This window comes from Penicillium solitum, assembly GCF_028829755.1.
Source record: "Penicillium solitum strain IBT 25940 chromosome Unknown utg000001l_segment0_segment0, whole genome shotgun sequence".
NCBI lineage: Eukaryota > Fungi > Ascomycota > Eurotiomycetes > Eurotiales > Aspergillaceae > Penicillium > Penicillium solitum.
The window spans coordinates 5,170,476-5,186,517 of record NW_027072121.1 but is presented as its reverse complement, the minus strand read 5'-3'; the positions used below and the strand labels follow the sequence as shown (position 1 = coordinate 5,186,517).

General features: G+C 47.8%; 5 protein-coding genes across 5 annotated transcripts; 3 read left to right on the top strand and 2 right to left on the bottom strand.

The window, feature by feature from the left end:
* Positions 1-1,583: 1,583 nt before the first annotated feature.
* Positions 1,584-4,094, top strand: N7455_001953 (threonine/serine exporter family protein; the record flags this gene model as incomplete). Its single annotated transcript, XM_040951892.2, has 1 exon — positions 1,584-4,094. The coding sequence occupies one exon, from the start codon at positions 1,584-1,586 to the stop codon at positions 4,092-4,094; it is 2,511 nt and encodes an 836-aa protein (XP_040818398.2).
* A 451-nt stretch (positions 4,095-4,545) lies between these two features.
* On the top strand, positions 4,546-5,086 carry N7455_001952 (uncharacterized protein; the record flags this gene model as incomplete). Its single annotated transcript, XM_065604193.1, has 3 exons — positions 4,546-4,712; positions 4,991-5,043; positions 5,076-5,086. The coding sequence occupies 3 exons, from the start codon at positions 4,546-4,548 to the stop codon at positions 5,084-5,086; spliced, it is 231 nt and encodes a 76-aa protein (XP_065462684.1).
* Positions 5,087-7,337: 2,251 nt separating this feature from the next.
* On the bottom strand, positions 7,338-8,825 carry N7455_001951 (uncharacterized protein; the record flags this gene model as incomplete). Its single annotated transcript, XM_040951835.2, has 1 exon — positions 7,338-8,825. One exon carries the CDS (start codon positions 8,823-8,825, stop codon positions 7,338-7,340), a length of 1,488 nt encoding a protein of 495 aa, XP_040818642.2.
* A 542-nt stretch (positions 8,826-9,367) lies between these two features.
* Positions 9,368-11,817, bottom strand: N7455_001950 (anoctamin family protein; the record flags this gene model as incomplete). The annotated part of the gene is made up of 4 exons (XM_040951146.2): positions 9,368-11,086; positions 11,150-11,444; positions 11,511-11,664; positions 11,724-11,817. The coding sequence occupies 4 exons, from the start codon at positions 11,815-11,817 to the stop codon at positions 9,368-9,370; spliced, it is 2,262 nt and encodes a 753-aa protein (XP_040818538.2).
* Positions 11,818-14,229: 2,412 nt separating this feature from the next.
* N7455_001949 (magnesium transporter CorA family protein) lies at positions 14,230-15,423 on the top strand (the record flags this gene model as incomplete). The annotated part of the gene is made up of 2 exons (XM_040951374.2): positions 14,230-14,765; positions 14,838-15,423. 2 exons carry the CDS (start codon positions 14,230-14,232, stop codon positions 15,421-15,423), a joined length of 1,122 nt encoding a protein of 373 aa, XP_040818165.1.
* Between the last annotated feature and the right edge of the window lie 619 nt (positions 15,424-16,042).

Genomic DNA, 16,042 nt, shown 5'->3' with positions numbered 1-16,042 from the left:
GCTGAAAGGGTCATGGATGATCGGCGCCCCTTGCAAGATTCGGGATTCGCAACCTTCTGGGCAAACTATAGCAAGCTTATGCCATTGCTATAGCTTCCTTTTTCGTGCACTCTGCTGGTTTGAGGGAATTTAAGGCTTATAATATAATGTGCTACACGATCCTTATCCTATATAACTCGAGTACTGCATATCCTCGGTTAGGGTTTACATGGCTATGGCGCATGGTGTTAATTCGGGATTCATCCTGAGCTGTGTACTCTTATACCATTTAATACGAAAGGGCGAGGCTCTAGTAAATATCCTCGCATCTCTCCATCTATTCCTTATTTCCTTGTATACGTCGAAATATGTATTTTCAGGCTATATCTATATATTGATTCCTACTGCCCTTCACGCCCAGCTAATACGCTTGCAATCGGGATTAATACAAAGTCATTGTTCGTGTACGTGGTATTTGACATGCTGCCAGTGCTCTAGATTCGAGACACGTGGTAATCGGTCCATCGTCGGCAAAATCAAGTTTCCTCACCGCACCCCTTGCATTAGGCCCTTGGAAGGTCCGCAGGTGTTCATATAGACTTACATGCCAACGGCAGCTATGCAGTATGAAGTATGCCTCCTCGCCTATATGAATTGTGTTGTTGGCGCTAAGGTTATTTTTTCATAATTGGCGCGCACCATGTCTGTTGATCTTATCTGCTAAGCCTCAGCTCCATGGGCGTTACTTCGGAAGGTAGATTCTACTTGTATATATTCGGTTACAGCTGTAGTAATCCACGCTTTATGAATATATTCAAATTTCTTCCTCCTTGAAATGGTGTTATCTTGTATGTTTAGATGAAGGAAAGCTACAATCGAAGTATTTGTAGTGGGTTCAGGGCCGACATTGTCACACGGCCATCCTTGCAAATATATATTAGAGCCTGACATGCGAAAATGACAGGTTATTGATGAAATCTTTAAGCAACCACTTGCAAGATTATAGGAATTTCTAGCTTTTGTAAAATAACCTATTTTGAAACTTGCGTCTCTTGCAGATTGTAATTATAGAACGAGTGCAAGGTGGTTTATCTACAAACCATAGTGCAATCACCGGAGACAGAGAATTGCCAATGGACACAATCGTTAAAATCCGTTTCTTTCAGGCTGCTAATGCATATTTCTATAGCAATTACATGATGATATTGACGACAATGTTGGGTGGCGAGAAACCTACAAGTCCGAGAGTTGCGTGGGACAGATTTCCGAAGAGGCGACACCCGCAAACAATACCTCATTACTGGCGGAAAGGACTCAGAATCCTGTTGACTTGATGATTTCTTACAATGGTGATCTGCGCGAAAATAAATTCCTTGCTGATTGCCGACCGTGGTTCACACGTATACCCCAATCACGTCTCCGTGAGCTCATCTAGCGATTATGATAGCCCAATTTGGCACCGAAGTCCCGAGGACATTAGGTGAAAGACCTTGCGCAGTTCAAAATTCTTCATCGAAAGGAGATTGAGAATCTACAAATTCCCTTGATTCCAAACAATCGGAGGCTAGATGTTGGCGAAGGACTGAAAATTACGCATCGCCTTCATGTCGGAAGCATCCATCAGCACCTTCAATGATGACTCGGATGCAGACAATACAAGCTCGTCCGAAGTTTGGCAGGATGCACCGCAAACCAGCCCACAAGATGAAGAGCCACCACTCCATGTTCGATTTCGATCAAATGCAAGTTTCATGCAGGGGGCTCGGCATGATCCCCCACCAGGAGGTCCCCGGGAAGAATGGGACCATGCTCACAGTCAAGCGCTGCCCCATCGACCGACAATGCCATACTCCCATGAAACTGAGGATATTGCAGACACGCCACTGAAAGATCGCGAGTCACAACCCGGTGAGACGGACGGCGGGTCAGGCGTCGAAAGGATAGACCAGAACAAGCCACAGGAAGATGAGAAGAAGGGAGAGGAGAAAGAGGATGAGAAGAAGGAGTCTGAGACTCCCCAGCAGCAATCCACACGGGAGAAATGGCGAGCTGTGGCCAGGAATTGGAGACAGAAAGCGTCGGAATTCGGCGACCGCATGGGCCGCCCACAGGCCGAAGGAGACGACTTAACATCTGGAAGGTATCACGCGGACTGGGCGACCGGCGGTGCAGTTGCCCACTCTGACATGACAGATGACAAACATAAAAGTGTGGAGGCGAAGCACCGGGACCAGAAGGGAACCAGCTCCGAAGCTCATCGTTTGGTGCGAGATTTGACCCAAGACCATTCCCAAAAACGCCGCAAGGGTCGTGGGAAGCCTTATCCTCACGCGGGGAACGAGTTTAAAGATGAAGAAACCGACACAGGACCAGATGCGGATTTGAGATATCGCTCTGGCGGCGGTGGGATCCTGTCGCACTTGATCAAATTACAAGGTGGTCAGCAACAAGGTGCTGGAGGCCAGTCTCGAACATCAACTGACTCGTCCCGCAGCGCAGAATCAGCCCCCACCGGGGCCCCGACACCAACAGGAAAGAAGCAAAAGCCACTGAAATGGTACAAAAAGCCTCAAAATACGTCGACATCGACCTTGATTGGTGGGACTGCGGAGAGTTTTAGTGGTGCAAGCACCCCTGTTTCAAGCGAGATCCTGTCACAAGCTTCGAAACGTCGTGACAATCAGGGAGGAGGAGGTGGTGGCGGTGGAGGTCGTAATATGCGCCTCGAGGATGAAATTCGAGTGACAGTGCACATTGCAGAGATCATCTGTCGGCAGCGGTATATCATGCAGCTCTGCAGAGCATTGATGTTATTCGGTGCTCCCACGCATAGACTTGAAGAATACATGCAGATGACCTCAAAGGTGTTGGAGGTTGACAGTCAATTCCTTTACCTACCAGGTTGCATGCTAATGTCATTCGATGACCCTTCTACCCACACGACCGAGGTGAAGTTGGTTCGCGTAGCCCAAGGAATTGATTTGGCTCGCCTATCGGACACACATCTGATCTACAAGAATGTGATCCATGATGTGATTGGCATTGAAGAAGCAATTCAGGAGCTCGATTCAGTCATCAAGAAAAAACCTCAGTATCACAAAATCATCATTGTCTTGGTGTATGGGTTGGCCACTGCAACTGTGGGACCTTTCGCTTTCAGTGCCAGGCCGATTGACATGCCAATCATTTTTCTCAATGGATTACTTGTGGGTTTAATGCAACATGTCGCCGCGCCTCGTTCGGTGTTGTATTCCAATGTCTTTGAAGTGACATCGACAGTGGTGACGTCCTTCCTGGCTCGAGCCTTCGGCAGCATCGCCCTTGGAGTTGTGGATGGCAAGCCACAGTACCTATTTTGCTTTTCCGCCATCGCGCAATCATCAATTGCATTGATATTGCCGGGATTTCTTGTTCTTTGTAGTAGCCTAGAACTTCAGTCCCATCAGATCATCGCCGGCTCGATTCGGATGGTCTACGCTCTCCTTTTCTCGTTGTTCATTGGATATGGAATTACCGTCGGCACAACCATCTACGGGCTGATAGACAACAATGCGGTATCTGATACCTCCTGTCCAGAGAAGGGTGCCTTTAAAAACCCATACGTTCAACGGTTCCCATTCGTTGCGATCATGACAGTCTGGCTTTTGATCATAAACCAAGGAAAATGGAAACAGCTCCCACCCATGAGCATCATCGCATTGTCGGGCTATATCAGCAACTACTTCAGCACAAAGAAACTGGGATCAAACTCCCAGGTCGCGAATACAGTCGGCGCATTTGTCATCGGCATCATGGGAAATATGTACAGTCGGCTCTGGCATGGTCACGCTGCAACCGCTATTCTGCCTGGCATTTTCATTCTGGTTCCATCTGGACTTGCTGCGACAGGGTCTCTAATCTCGGGTGTACAATCCGCTGATGAAATTCGTCAAAGCGTCGGCTCTCATGGTGGTGCTAGTTCAGCACCCGGGGCTGGCCTGCAGTCTGGTAATTCTGTATTTAGTCTAGGTTTTGGTATGATCCAGGTGGCTATTGGCATTACGATTGGTTTGTTCATTTCCGCACTGGTGGTTTATCCATACGGCAAGGCCCGCAGCGGACTGTTTAGTTTCTAGGCTGTTTGTTGTTATGCCGTTGGAAATTGGTTTCTAGCCTGATGTTAATGTTAATGTTGATATTGGGATAATATGTAATATACATCGACGTTCCAAATGTATCAGGTAAACGGGAATGATAAATGGATCACTTTGTAAGGAGCAAGTGGGAATAGAATGGCCGGTGATGTATTTTGTATCAGAAAGGAAGTAAGAATTGTCTCACTTTAACACTTGTAAGTTTAGAGACCAGATATCTTTGGATTTCTCTATACTCCATACACATGAGGGTGCACTCACTTCCACCTCAAACCAACATATATATAACATTACCTCTCATTCTTCTTCTGCAAAGCCGATGTCAATTGCAAGCATTGACAAGTCTCATCCAATAACTTCCACATGTAAAATCACCTCTCACTTCTTCCTCAACAAAGCCAACGCCAACTTTAGTCCTCCACCTGGTCTAGAAATGAGTGCGCAAGAATTCGTTGACGAGTCAGAGTTCCAATCACACGTGTTGGATGCCATCTGCAAAGCATCAGAGCCGCAAGAATCGATTTTTACTGATGTCAAATCGTCGTGGGGAGAGAGCGTAGTCAACCTTATCAACGAAACTGCTGACGGCCGTTCCACTCGGTAATTTCCACAACGCTCTCTCGTCGAAATTTATTAACACTGATTCTCTTAGCAGAACCTACAATTCCTCCATAACCTTGTTAAGAATAAAAATCATGCCTACCGAGATCCATGACTGTTGTCAAACTTGGTGGCATCTGTCGGAGCTCAGCTGACGGAATACTGGTGACTTGACTGCGTATGAACAAGAACAGTTAGATGCACTTGTTGGTACAAGTGAGTAACCATACGCTTCTCTCAATTTACTTCTTATATACTAAATTCCTACAGCACTGCAGCTCTTATCGGGTCCGTATGTTTCTTCACGAAAAGAACCGGATCTCTTCGTCCGGTGAGTAAGAATATTATTTCAATTGCCTATAGGTACGAAATAATGACCAATTATTCGCGCATCCTACTAGTATCATATTAAAGCGATTAATTATATTGGAAACGAGAAAGCGATACTACCCTTAAAGTAGCAATAGAAAAGAAGCTAATATCTAATTCTAAGGTTTTAAGTATAGGAAACCTAGGGTTATTAGACCATACAATCAAAAGGTTAGAAACCTATTTATCTAATCTAGGATAAAGCGTTCGGGGGGTACGGAATTATTATAGAGCCTAAGGACCATCCGATAGTAGGGTGTAGAAAGAGGTAGACCACTATTCTTCTTACTATATCAAACCAAAATTGTTATATTATTGGCTACGTAGCCTTGCGCCAGAGTTATAGAGTCATTGCAGCCTATATGGGCAAATACTTTAACATTAGTAACCTTTATAAGGAAAGCTGGGAGGTGTGGAGGCATATTGGGGATGAGTTGACGCGACATGTATCTGACAAGAGTTGGAGCCTATTTGGTTTGGTAGGGCTTGAGGCTGAAGTGTGTAAGGGTTTGGCTGCCATTTTCATCCTCTTCATCGAGCTTTGTCGTAGTTGAGTTGCGCTTTTTTTATTGGTTCGGTTGCGAGACGCTTAATCTCGGCCCGATTCTTTAAACGTTTGACCGACGGTTTTGAGTACCCCGTATGCAACATCGGCTAGCATCCATGGATTCTGTGGCCAAGCGTTCCTATTTAGGGAAAGTGGCATTATATCCAGGGAAACTTCAACTGTCTCGTGGATTCCTCTTACGCGCAAGGAACTTTACTTTTATGTACTTATATATCCTAATATTGATCGAAATCAGAGTCATCTTCGCAGAACCAACCCGTCACAACTCACAAAATCACGTCACGTTTTCTACCATGCTATTCTTTTCACTAAGGAGAGGACTTCGAAAAGGGGGCAAATTCCTCAGAAGCCAGCGCAGGATTAGCTGCTTCACAGTTCGGTCATTCTTTTGGACTTTCTTTGTCCTGGGTAATGTCGGGACTGCGAGAGTAATAGAACAGGAAGGCAATACCGACATTCTTATTCGGCGAGAGTAAGCCTGCCATAATAACCTAACCGAAATACCACGTCCACTCCGATGCTCTAATATCCCCCATGCTCGAGCGATATCCTATTTCTTCTATCTTCTTTTCTTTTCTCCTCCAGTTTATATGGTGCCCGGCTGCTACTCACTTGTTTTGTTTTCCTATTCTTTTGATCATTTGGGAGGTTGGGTAATGGATTTCGGTTGAATTTTGCTCTTCCATCCAGACTACTAAGTCGTGTACTTCAGTCATATTGTCGCTATGGCCTTTCGCTAAGTAGCCGAGCTTTGCCAGCCGTAGCTGTTTGCGTGTGCATAGTTTCAATAAAAGAACATCAAACAGTTTGGCCAGCCATCAAGCACTACAACAGCCATGGTTAGACGTAATGATGGGACGACATCAACTCTCCCTGTGTCAGGACCCCCTTTTTTGTTGAAATGGTGTCCCGAGATTGTGGTCCAGTGCTGATGGCTTGCGACCCTCTCGGATTTGATAATCATTGTCCTGTCGCGGGCAATGACTCTAGTACATGGGCTGCCACACTAAATTAGTAGAAAGAGAAATGAGAAAGGCGAGGAAGGTGGGGAGATTGAATGGAAGCGTGCAGTATCTTGCATAATTCGCGTCTAGAAACTGGACAATGTTGTCCCCGGAATCTATAAGAGCCATTATCGATGAAGACAATCTCAAGCTGCGAGAATTAGGCGTAGAAGCCTGATGGAATAGACGAAAGGGGCTATGTGGGCGAGGGGTCCAGTTGCCCAGAGATGTGACTAGGAAGGAGAGAGAGAAGTCCAGACAAAGGAAAAGAGGGTTTAGACCTACCTGGAGGCTTATGGTTCTAGGGGTTGCTTGCCTGGTAGGTAGCCATTGTAGGAATAATTTCAACACAACAAGGCACCGTTCCAGTTGTCTTTGCCAACCCTCGGAGTCTGGTATCTGGGGGGATTGTGCGCAGTGGAAGATCATCGAGGCAATCATGATACAAATATGAAGGTTATCACAGTCAATCTCAAATATATTAGAAACGAAAATACCTACTGTATGCTAAAGACTCCAGTCTAGCATTTCTAGGGTAATAATAAAAGATATCCTGCAATGCAATGCAATGCCAATATGCAACAAAATGAAGCTCAACCGGCGGCCAGCCGCCGTCCATTTGCTTCAACTTCATGAGCACCGGGGGAAGTCATGAGATTGGGATGGAATCGGACATCAGAGATATTAAGTTTGCTCTATCGTGCCGTCTTGTGTAGTTTTTGTTGCCTTTTTGTGATCCTGATAGACGGCGTGGCCAACAAGTTCGAGCAGGTGGCGTTCACGATATGTGAAGACGCGAACACCGGTTGTTCGAAGGAATCGCTTCGCGTGTTCTAGAATGAGATCTAGGTGCCCGGAGGGAAGGTGAAGGAGGGCGTCGAAGGAGACCGTGATTTGGTCAGGAGAAGTGTTTAGAGTTGGAAATGCGACAAGAAGATCACGGGTGGCTTTGTCACGGGCAAGGAACTCGCAGTATGTTTCGAACATGTTTTCACGGATAATGAAGCGAAGGATTGAGTCCAAGGACTTGGGCTGGACAATGGCCTGTGGTAGGGAATGTTCAAGATCGGCGAGAGCGCGCTGCATTACGATCACATATTGCAGGTCTTCGATCAGCGATGTCACCTGTATTTCCGTTGGTGATGTGTGACCAAGTAGTGGACGATCATAACCCAGCTTTTTCCGCCAGAAATAGTTGCATAGTATTAAAGAAATAATGCAAGGAATCAGGACAATGTACCCCCACCAACGCTCGGCAGTAACCATCGAAGCAGCACCAGCAACAAGACCATTCAATCCATTAATACCAGCATGCCACTGGAAGCGACGGAACCGAGTATGTAGACGGCGACGGATATCATCGCTGGGCTCGCGGGAAGAAGTAGCGCCGTCGTGCACATGGAATCGATGAAGGAGATAGCCAGACCAGATGGCATTTACAAGGCCAAACACTGCAGCGAGACCATTCCCAATATATCCGGAGAGCAGATTACTGGCTTTGAAGACGTGAGGGTTGGCGCCGCCAATGGCCATCAAAGTGCCAACCCCGACCAACAACGAGCCGAATCCCATCAACGCATCCATGACGATCCGGTCAATCACTTCGGTGCCAATTTCACGCAGTCCCACCCCCAGCCGGCTGTCAATGAGCCGGGTGAGCTCTGCGTTCTTGCCGTGGTATTGCCGCAGGCGCTGCAGGTGATCCCGCTCCGCTCGCAGTAGCTTGACATTTGTCCAGCTCAGTCGAAAATCATGAATAGCAACCAACACCATACCCAAGGCCAGTGTTCCACCAATTCCCATAAGCACGGCGGCAAACTTCGGAACGGGGATCTCGTTCCAGACGTTCGCAGCAAAGTCAGCGGCGTTAGCTAGCTCGAGGTACCCGACACCAGCGAGCAAGCTGTTTTTGAATTGCTGCTGGTGTAGTAGGCGGAATCGACCGCCTCGCCGGACTAGCACAACCTGGCCTTTTTTGGATTCTAGGGATTCCTGCCATGTGATGTCACTGGCTTCACGGAGGAGTTTCGGGACCACGGGTGGTGGGGACTCGGCCGGTGATAGTAAGTCCATTTCCATGGCCATCGTTGTGGGCTTGTGGGTTGGTTGTGAGACGTGGACGGGGGATGGAGGAGTGATTAGAGTGTCAGAGGAGTTGGTAGGGGCCACCATTGTAAAAGTCGTATGCGGGTGACCGTAGGAAGGAGAAGCTCACACGGGGCTGTCCATGCCGATGCTCTGTACAACCAGGTTCAGAGGGTTGGATGGAAATTAAATTGAAAGCAAGGAGTAAGAAAGAGTAGGACAGGGTAAGAGCTAAAGAGTGAAAGAGACAAAGAGCCAAAGAGCCAAAGAGATAAAAGAGGAAAAGAAGAAAAGACACGCAAGCGGGTAAAACCAGGGAATCCCCGGGCCTTCAAAGCTGGGTGGATTGACCCGCCTTGGCATAGCCCTATAGGGCTGAGAATATGCTTTTGCAGGCCATTGTCCGTGTACGTCTAGGGTGTAATATTCAATGTTCTACTGCGTACTCCGTACTAGTGAAATAAATTTACTAGTGGAAATGAGTCCCCGCAGGTATGATCCTTCAACTATCAATACTTGCATTTCGGTGTTACGGCCAATCCAGCGGGCGATCTATACATAGAAAATACCAGGCAGCAATGTAATAGAAACTGAAAATACGGTCTAAAAATACATAGAGCTGAGAATATCTATGCCTCTTTAGAAGCTTTAACTTCATCCCCTGCTTTGGGTGTGCTTAATGCGCGAATTAGCTTGACGCCTGCGTCTGCCATGTCCCTGTCCCCTGAATGCGCGCCCCAGAACTGGGCCTCACGGTCGGATCCCCGAAGCACATCATTACCCGGCTCCTCCTTGGTCGGGGAGGGAGTACCGTCGGTCGATGGGTCATTCTCGCTCGAACTGTATACATTGACTCGTTCGTTGAACCGCACCCGGTGACGGGGCCGACCGTTCGGCGAGCCCTGGGAGCCAGAACTGGGGGAGGAGTTTCTCGCCAGACTAGCAGCAAGATAATTTTTGCGCACTGCATACCTACCAGCCTCTTCCCTTCGAATCGTGTCCGAAAAGATCTTCTCGAGGGCTGTAGAGGCAGTGAATCGCATTCCCAGGTAGACCTGCTCGGCAATGAACAACGTCAACAGAAGCGAGGAGAGCCGTACCTCGGAAATAGGACCCCGGTAGACATGCACAATAGCTGCTGTAGATAGAGTCCCCAGCCAAGCTAAGAAATCCAGCCCCAGTAGACATGGGCCGATCGAGTCCGACCGGATTGGTGGTGGTCGTTGGCACTCCAGCGTGAGCTTGAAGAAGTCACCTCGCAGCTCCAGCCAGTTGTTCAGCAGGAAGCCGAGAGGAACCAGTGGCCAAGCAACTCCAAATAATGCGAGATAACCAAACTGTACACACATCTCCATGATGTCTTCCTCCACATGGTATTCCTCTGCGCCGGCCTCGCTACGCAGTCTTGTCATAAATGCCACTTCCTCTGGCGAGTCAATCAAATACAGGCCGGTCGCTGTAGAATGCTTCCGCGTGCGGCTGTATATCGCCCTGCCGTCCCGATAGTTTTGCCATTTCTGCCTCAGGACATGCTTCACATATGGTAGGACGACCTCCTCACCGAAGCTAAGTACTTGAGCCGTCATGGACAGATATATCACCTCTTGCTGGAATCGGCTTGTATCAACCTCGAATTCCTTCTGCCCGGTGACCAAATCGGCCCTGAACCCCGTTCTTCGAAGAATGTCAAGGTGTGGGACGATTTGCTTGCCGAAGGGAACATAGACATAGGCGGTCAATATCGTGGGGAGGAAAGAGGTAATAAAATTCATGACGAATTCCTTTTGTGTTTGGGCAAGATCATATTGATCCTGCGTTCGGTAGTTCTCATAGTCGGTCAAGCGGGTTGCGATTCTTGTGAGAAACGAGGTTATGGCGGGCAAGGATAGCGAAAATAGGACAGTCGGTACGAATTCCAGGTACTCTTTGAATGGACCATCGTATACCTCGGATATGAACACCTCCGATGCGAAGGACGCCACAATCAACGCTCCGAGGGCGACGCTCGCGACAGAAGCAAAAGGAACCAAAAGCAGCTGGCGTGTGAACTGCTTCCAACCAGGGAAGACATGTTTCACCTGACCACTGATTGGGTCCGTGACCTCTTTCTCCCACACATACTGCTTGCGATTCACCTTCAGTCGTCCGACACCTTTGACATCCCATCTCTGACTTAAATCGGCCTCTCGAATCTTCCAGTACTCGACGAACACAATGCACCAGGCGCAAAGTACAGTTCCATATACGATGGAATATGGACCTAGATATAGCCATCCAAGAATGCCTAATCCTGCAGGCACCACGAGGAATAACGAATAGCAATGAATAAAAGCGTAGTAGAAAGCGACCTACACCAAGGTTAGCTCACAATATCACAATACAGCCGACCCAAGACCTAGCCGGAATGATACCTTTTCGCCAAATAAGGCTCGAATCGCATCCAGATCGCTAGTGGTCAATACCGTTTTTCGATTCCACTGACGCAGCATTTGCGCACAGGCCTCCTGGTCATGTAACGGAAAAGAGGCAGTGATGTTCTTCCATTTTCCAAAACCTGGCGTGATGCCTGCGCCTCCTATTTTCTTTTGCCAGGTGACGGCGTGGTATACCGACCGGATCTCTTCGGATGGTGTTTCGGCGTCGGCGATAGCTGTTTCGTCGCCATCCGGTAAGGTATGGGTAATCCCGAACAGCCAATCCTTAATTCTGCGGGGTGTTAATTGACTGTCAAAAGATAAAATTCTCTGATATTCAAGATGCCTTCCCACTTACCTTGACTGGTGTACTAAATTCCCGAGATGATCCCGCGGAACCCGAATGCAAACTAATAGCGCTTCACCGTGGCCGTGACGAACCTGAACCCGAAGACCAGCCTCGCCCAGGTCATGGATAAGCGTTCGAAACTCTGTAATAGCTTGTGCTTGATCTGGTGATCGTCAGTATATGCAGAAGGCCAAGGATATACCATGCAAGCACGTTATTTACCAATGTCTCCAAACTCATATTGTAGCACCCAATCCACGCCCAGGTTGTCGTTATCATCTTCATCACTATTGCCATACCCCGCAAGCCAAGACATTTTGGGAAGCTAGGTGTGGCCTGAGAAGAGCGCGCAGTCGAATGGGTGTGGTTAAAGTGGTTAAAGTGATTAAACGCGTTACATCTGTGAAAGGTTGAAAGGGAAAAATGTGGGGGAAGATTGCCCTTCAAGGTCAGGATTATTACGCTATTACCTAGGTACTATATTAAGTGTTCGATTTCATTCTATCCTGGTTCCACTCCACAGGGGGGGTGTTCGGATATACGGTATGCATCATCTTTACCCTTGGCCTTGGAGAACTGCTGATCACACAGCTCTACCCTTTTCAACTGCCACCTGAAACTTCCCCAATACGATTACAATGCCCAGGTGCATCGTCAATATTACGTGAATTACACAATCGTATTCCCTAATTTCCATCCGAGTCCTACAGTTATGCGCTTCAGGGAACGCGAATCAGCCCCGCAAGCCAAGCTTCAGCCCTATAGGGGAGATTTTATTCTAGGATATGGTTTGCCATCCAATGACACGCAGGCTCCGATCGGCATTTCTTTCCCGTGTCCCCCCTTACATGTTTGTCAAGCGAATTTCGATGGCTTGAAAAGTTTGCGAGGAAATACTCGAATGGGCGGATCAAACACCTGCACAGTGCCAGCTGACCCAACGGAGTGTTCTTACAAGGGATGATTGCACAGGGCTGGATCCACTACGGGCGCGTGTAATTGTCGGATTGGTGGGAATTGGCTAGGGCTGAACACTGCAAAAGCTTCGGGGTAATTGAATCGGTGAAAGGGCGATGTATTCTCTAGACCCTAAACAAATCGTCGGGATATTTACTGCCTCAACAGTATAGAGTGCGGAGTATGTACTCCGTACTCTGTACTCTATGTATGTAACAAAGGATTCTACGCTCCTTGGCAGGGGAGAAAATGTTGAGCAAAATGCTGTTGCCTACAAATTGACGCCAAGTCCCGGCACAAATCCGTGATTTTCGGGGTTTTTCGATGATTTTAAGGAAACCCACATTTTATTGGAGATCTACCATTTGCGGTGAAAGTTTCCAACGTATCTGAATAATATTGGTGCCAAGAGTGGAGGTTGGGAAAACTTGAATCCATGACGGCAATAGCACAGGCATCAACATTCACAAGCACGGACAATGGAGTACATGGCTTTTTGCTAAAAACGGTTCCATGGGCCACAATGTTGGGGAGATGGTGCACATCCGGCGCTTCCATTGCTGTAACTACCTATAAGTATATATGGGGTAGCATGCGCGACCGGGGCCGATCGCCATGAGATCATTTCCACTCAAATCTTTCTCCTTTCTTGAATTGACTGGACCAATCATTCACGTCCCTAGCGGTTTGGCTCCCGTATGTACTCGATCCTCGAGATCATGGCCCGTCGCTTTGCTCGTGGGCAGAATTTCACCCTCGGATTGAGCATCTTCCTCTTTATTTTCATGTTTCTACCTACATTTGTTATTCTGCTAGCGGTCGTCGTATTCTTTGGGCTGGTGTATCCACGATTGCGAAAGTCGTACAGCCTTGACTGTGAAAAGGAGGAGTCTCGGCAGTCGGAGATCAAAGATTGAATGACGATCGGAGCATGGTATGACCATATTCAATGTGCTCGGTTACGTTCAATCACTAACGTGTCTTAAGATGCCATCTGCGTGTAATATCAACCCCCGCTGCCAAGTTCACGAAAATGCATTGACGCTTCTCTTTGTCTCGGGTTGATGGCGTTGTGCAGCGGGCACATTATTTCAAAGGCGTTTTGAGTTATATATTGGTTACAGTAAAGGAGTTTGGATTTTTCATATTTTCGATTTACAGGTATCCGGGGTCTCGAAAACTATATGTATGAAGATCATGACCATATCGTTCTACGGTAGAAACATATTACTGTTCGATCTGACATATATTAGGTAAAAATAGACCTTGAACAGATGTATAACGTAAATGCCCAGCAATTTCGGAACGGTTCCGGTACCGAAAGCCACGAGGTCCTCCATTATCCCAAAATGATTGGATGTGTACATTAATATACTCCGTACCGAGTACATCATACCTAACTTGGCACCTGGGCAGTTCCATTTGACTCATCCCGAGGTCTTGCCCAGGTTCGCATGCGGCTATCGGGTAGGGCTGGTACGCGTTTCACGTGGTCGAAGGGGTCCTTCCTCTTTCCCCGGGTTGTCTCCTCTACCTATGAACACCCTCGATAGAAATCCCCCCTATCCAATCCCATATCCTCGAGAGTCCAATTCGAGGAAATATCATGGGCTGAACAGATTCATTGTCTTTATCCATGGAAGTTCGATTTTTCCAGAATACGGAGCAGCACTCCCCAAAGAACACCCCGATCAATATCTGATGGCATCAGATCAACCGCTCAGGGTATCAACCATTTCACCCGCCTCTGTCCTGGTACACAACCAGTAAGATGCAGGCCAAACAAGAAGAGAAGCTGGTAATCGACCAGCCGCTGCCGGATCGGTTCAGCTTATTTTCGTCCAAAACGCGACAGGCGACCGCCTCGTCTACCTGGGATGGTCTTTTCCCGGGCGGGAACATCGATCATATCTTCCAGGAGAAGCATAAAAGTCGTCCAGATCCAAACCAGCCAATCTGGTGGATCGACATCCGCGACGCCACTGAACAAGATGTCGACGCCGTTTCCCAGGCCTTGTCTATCCATCCCCTGACGGCAGAGGATATTGCTATTCGTGAGCCTCGAGAGAAAGTCGACGTCTACAAGAACTACTACCTGATCTCGTTCCAGACCCTTGTGGCCAACAAGGTCAAAACCGAGCGACCGGGGATTCCTATCTCGGCTGCATTATACATTCTTGTCTTCCAATATGGCGTGGTCACCTTCTCGCCTAGTGGTTGTGGGCATGTGGCTCGGGCGCGAGAGCGAATTCGCAAAATGCACGATCCTACTATATTGACTAGTGACTGGGTCTGCTATGCAATGATGTGTGTTCAATCAAATTCCTACTCGCCGACCCCCCCCCCCTTTTAATGGATTGACGGCTAATTCATTTCTAGAGACGATATCATCGACAGCTTCGAGCCATTTGTTCGGGACGCGGAGCGCGAGTCCGAGGCAATCGAGGATCAAGTGTTCATCAGTCGTATCGACGACGCTCAAGCTCTTATTCCGCAGGTCGACGTCCTCCGCAAGAAGATCACCCACATAATACGCTGCCTCAATGGGAAGGTCGACGTGTTGAACGGATTCGTGAAGCGTTGCCAATCTCCCGATAAGCACCCTGTTTTCCCTGACGGCGACCTGCTTCTATATCTCGGCGATGTTCAGGACCATTTGGTCACAACACTGTCGACACTTGGGCATATCGATGAGATTATCGGTCGGTCTCAGGCGAATTATTTAGCCCAGATGAGCGCTACCAATCTCCGATTGAGTCTGACTATCAACTCGGGTTTGAGTAAGGTTACTCTCCTGGCTACGATCTTCGTGCCATGTCACCTGGTTACGGGCTTGTGGGGAATGAATGTTCCTGTCCCGGGCGAGGATACTCATGGGCTGGCGTGGTTTTTTGGTATCCTCGGTTCTTTTGCGGCATTCATGGTCATTTGTATCGCTGCGGCTACGAAGTACAAACTCTTGTAGATGTCCAGGCTGATGTATGTATTTAGTTGAGAATGTATGAATGCCACCAATATTCACAATCGAGACAGAAGTCTGTTGAAAAATACAGAATGTATGTGTAGCACCAGCTTGACGCTTTCCGACAGACCCTCAGCCTGTACATGAGACACAACGCCAAGAAGGAGCCTGAACTGGGAGGCACATAATCAAACCTGCAGACTAAAACTTATAATACCCCTAAGCACCTCCAATAGCACAAATGAGGAGAATGCTGGATCCTCCATATGAGGGATACTAAGCAGCTGGTCCTTCACGGTAGCCACAGATAAATGGTACAAGAGTGGTCGAAACAGATGTGCTATCCCAGTCAAGCCCTCGGCTGACAGCTTACCCCGTGCAAGCTCCTTCTTTGAATAGAAATGATCAGCGTGAAGTTTGTTATGCAGACTATCAAGCTTTCTAATTACGCCCTGCGGGTGCTTCTGATTGGATCGCGGATTGGGCTCATCGGCATCTTGCATGCCCCATCGCATATACATATATACATTCCAAGGTTCATGCGTGTACGAACTTCTCATCTAACCACTCCTTTTTGAACATTGGTCAATCTCAAGTTTGCCTGTTTGATGCATGATGTTGA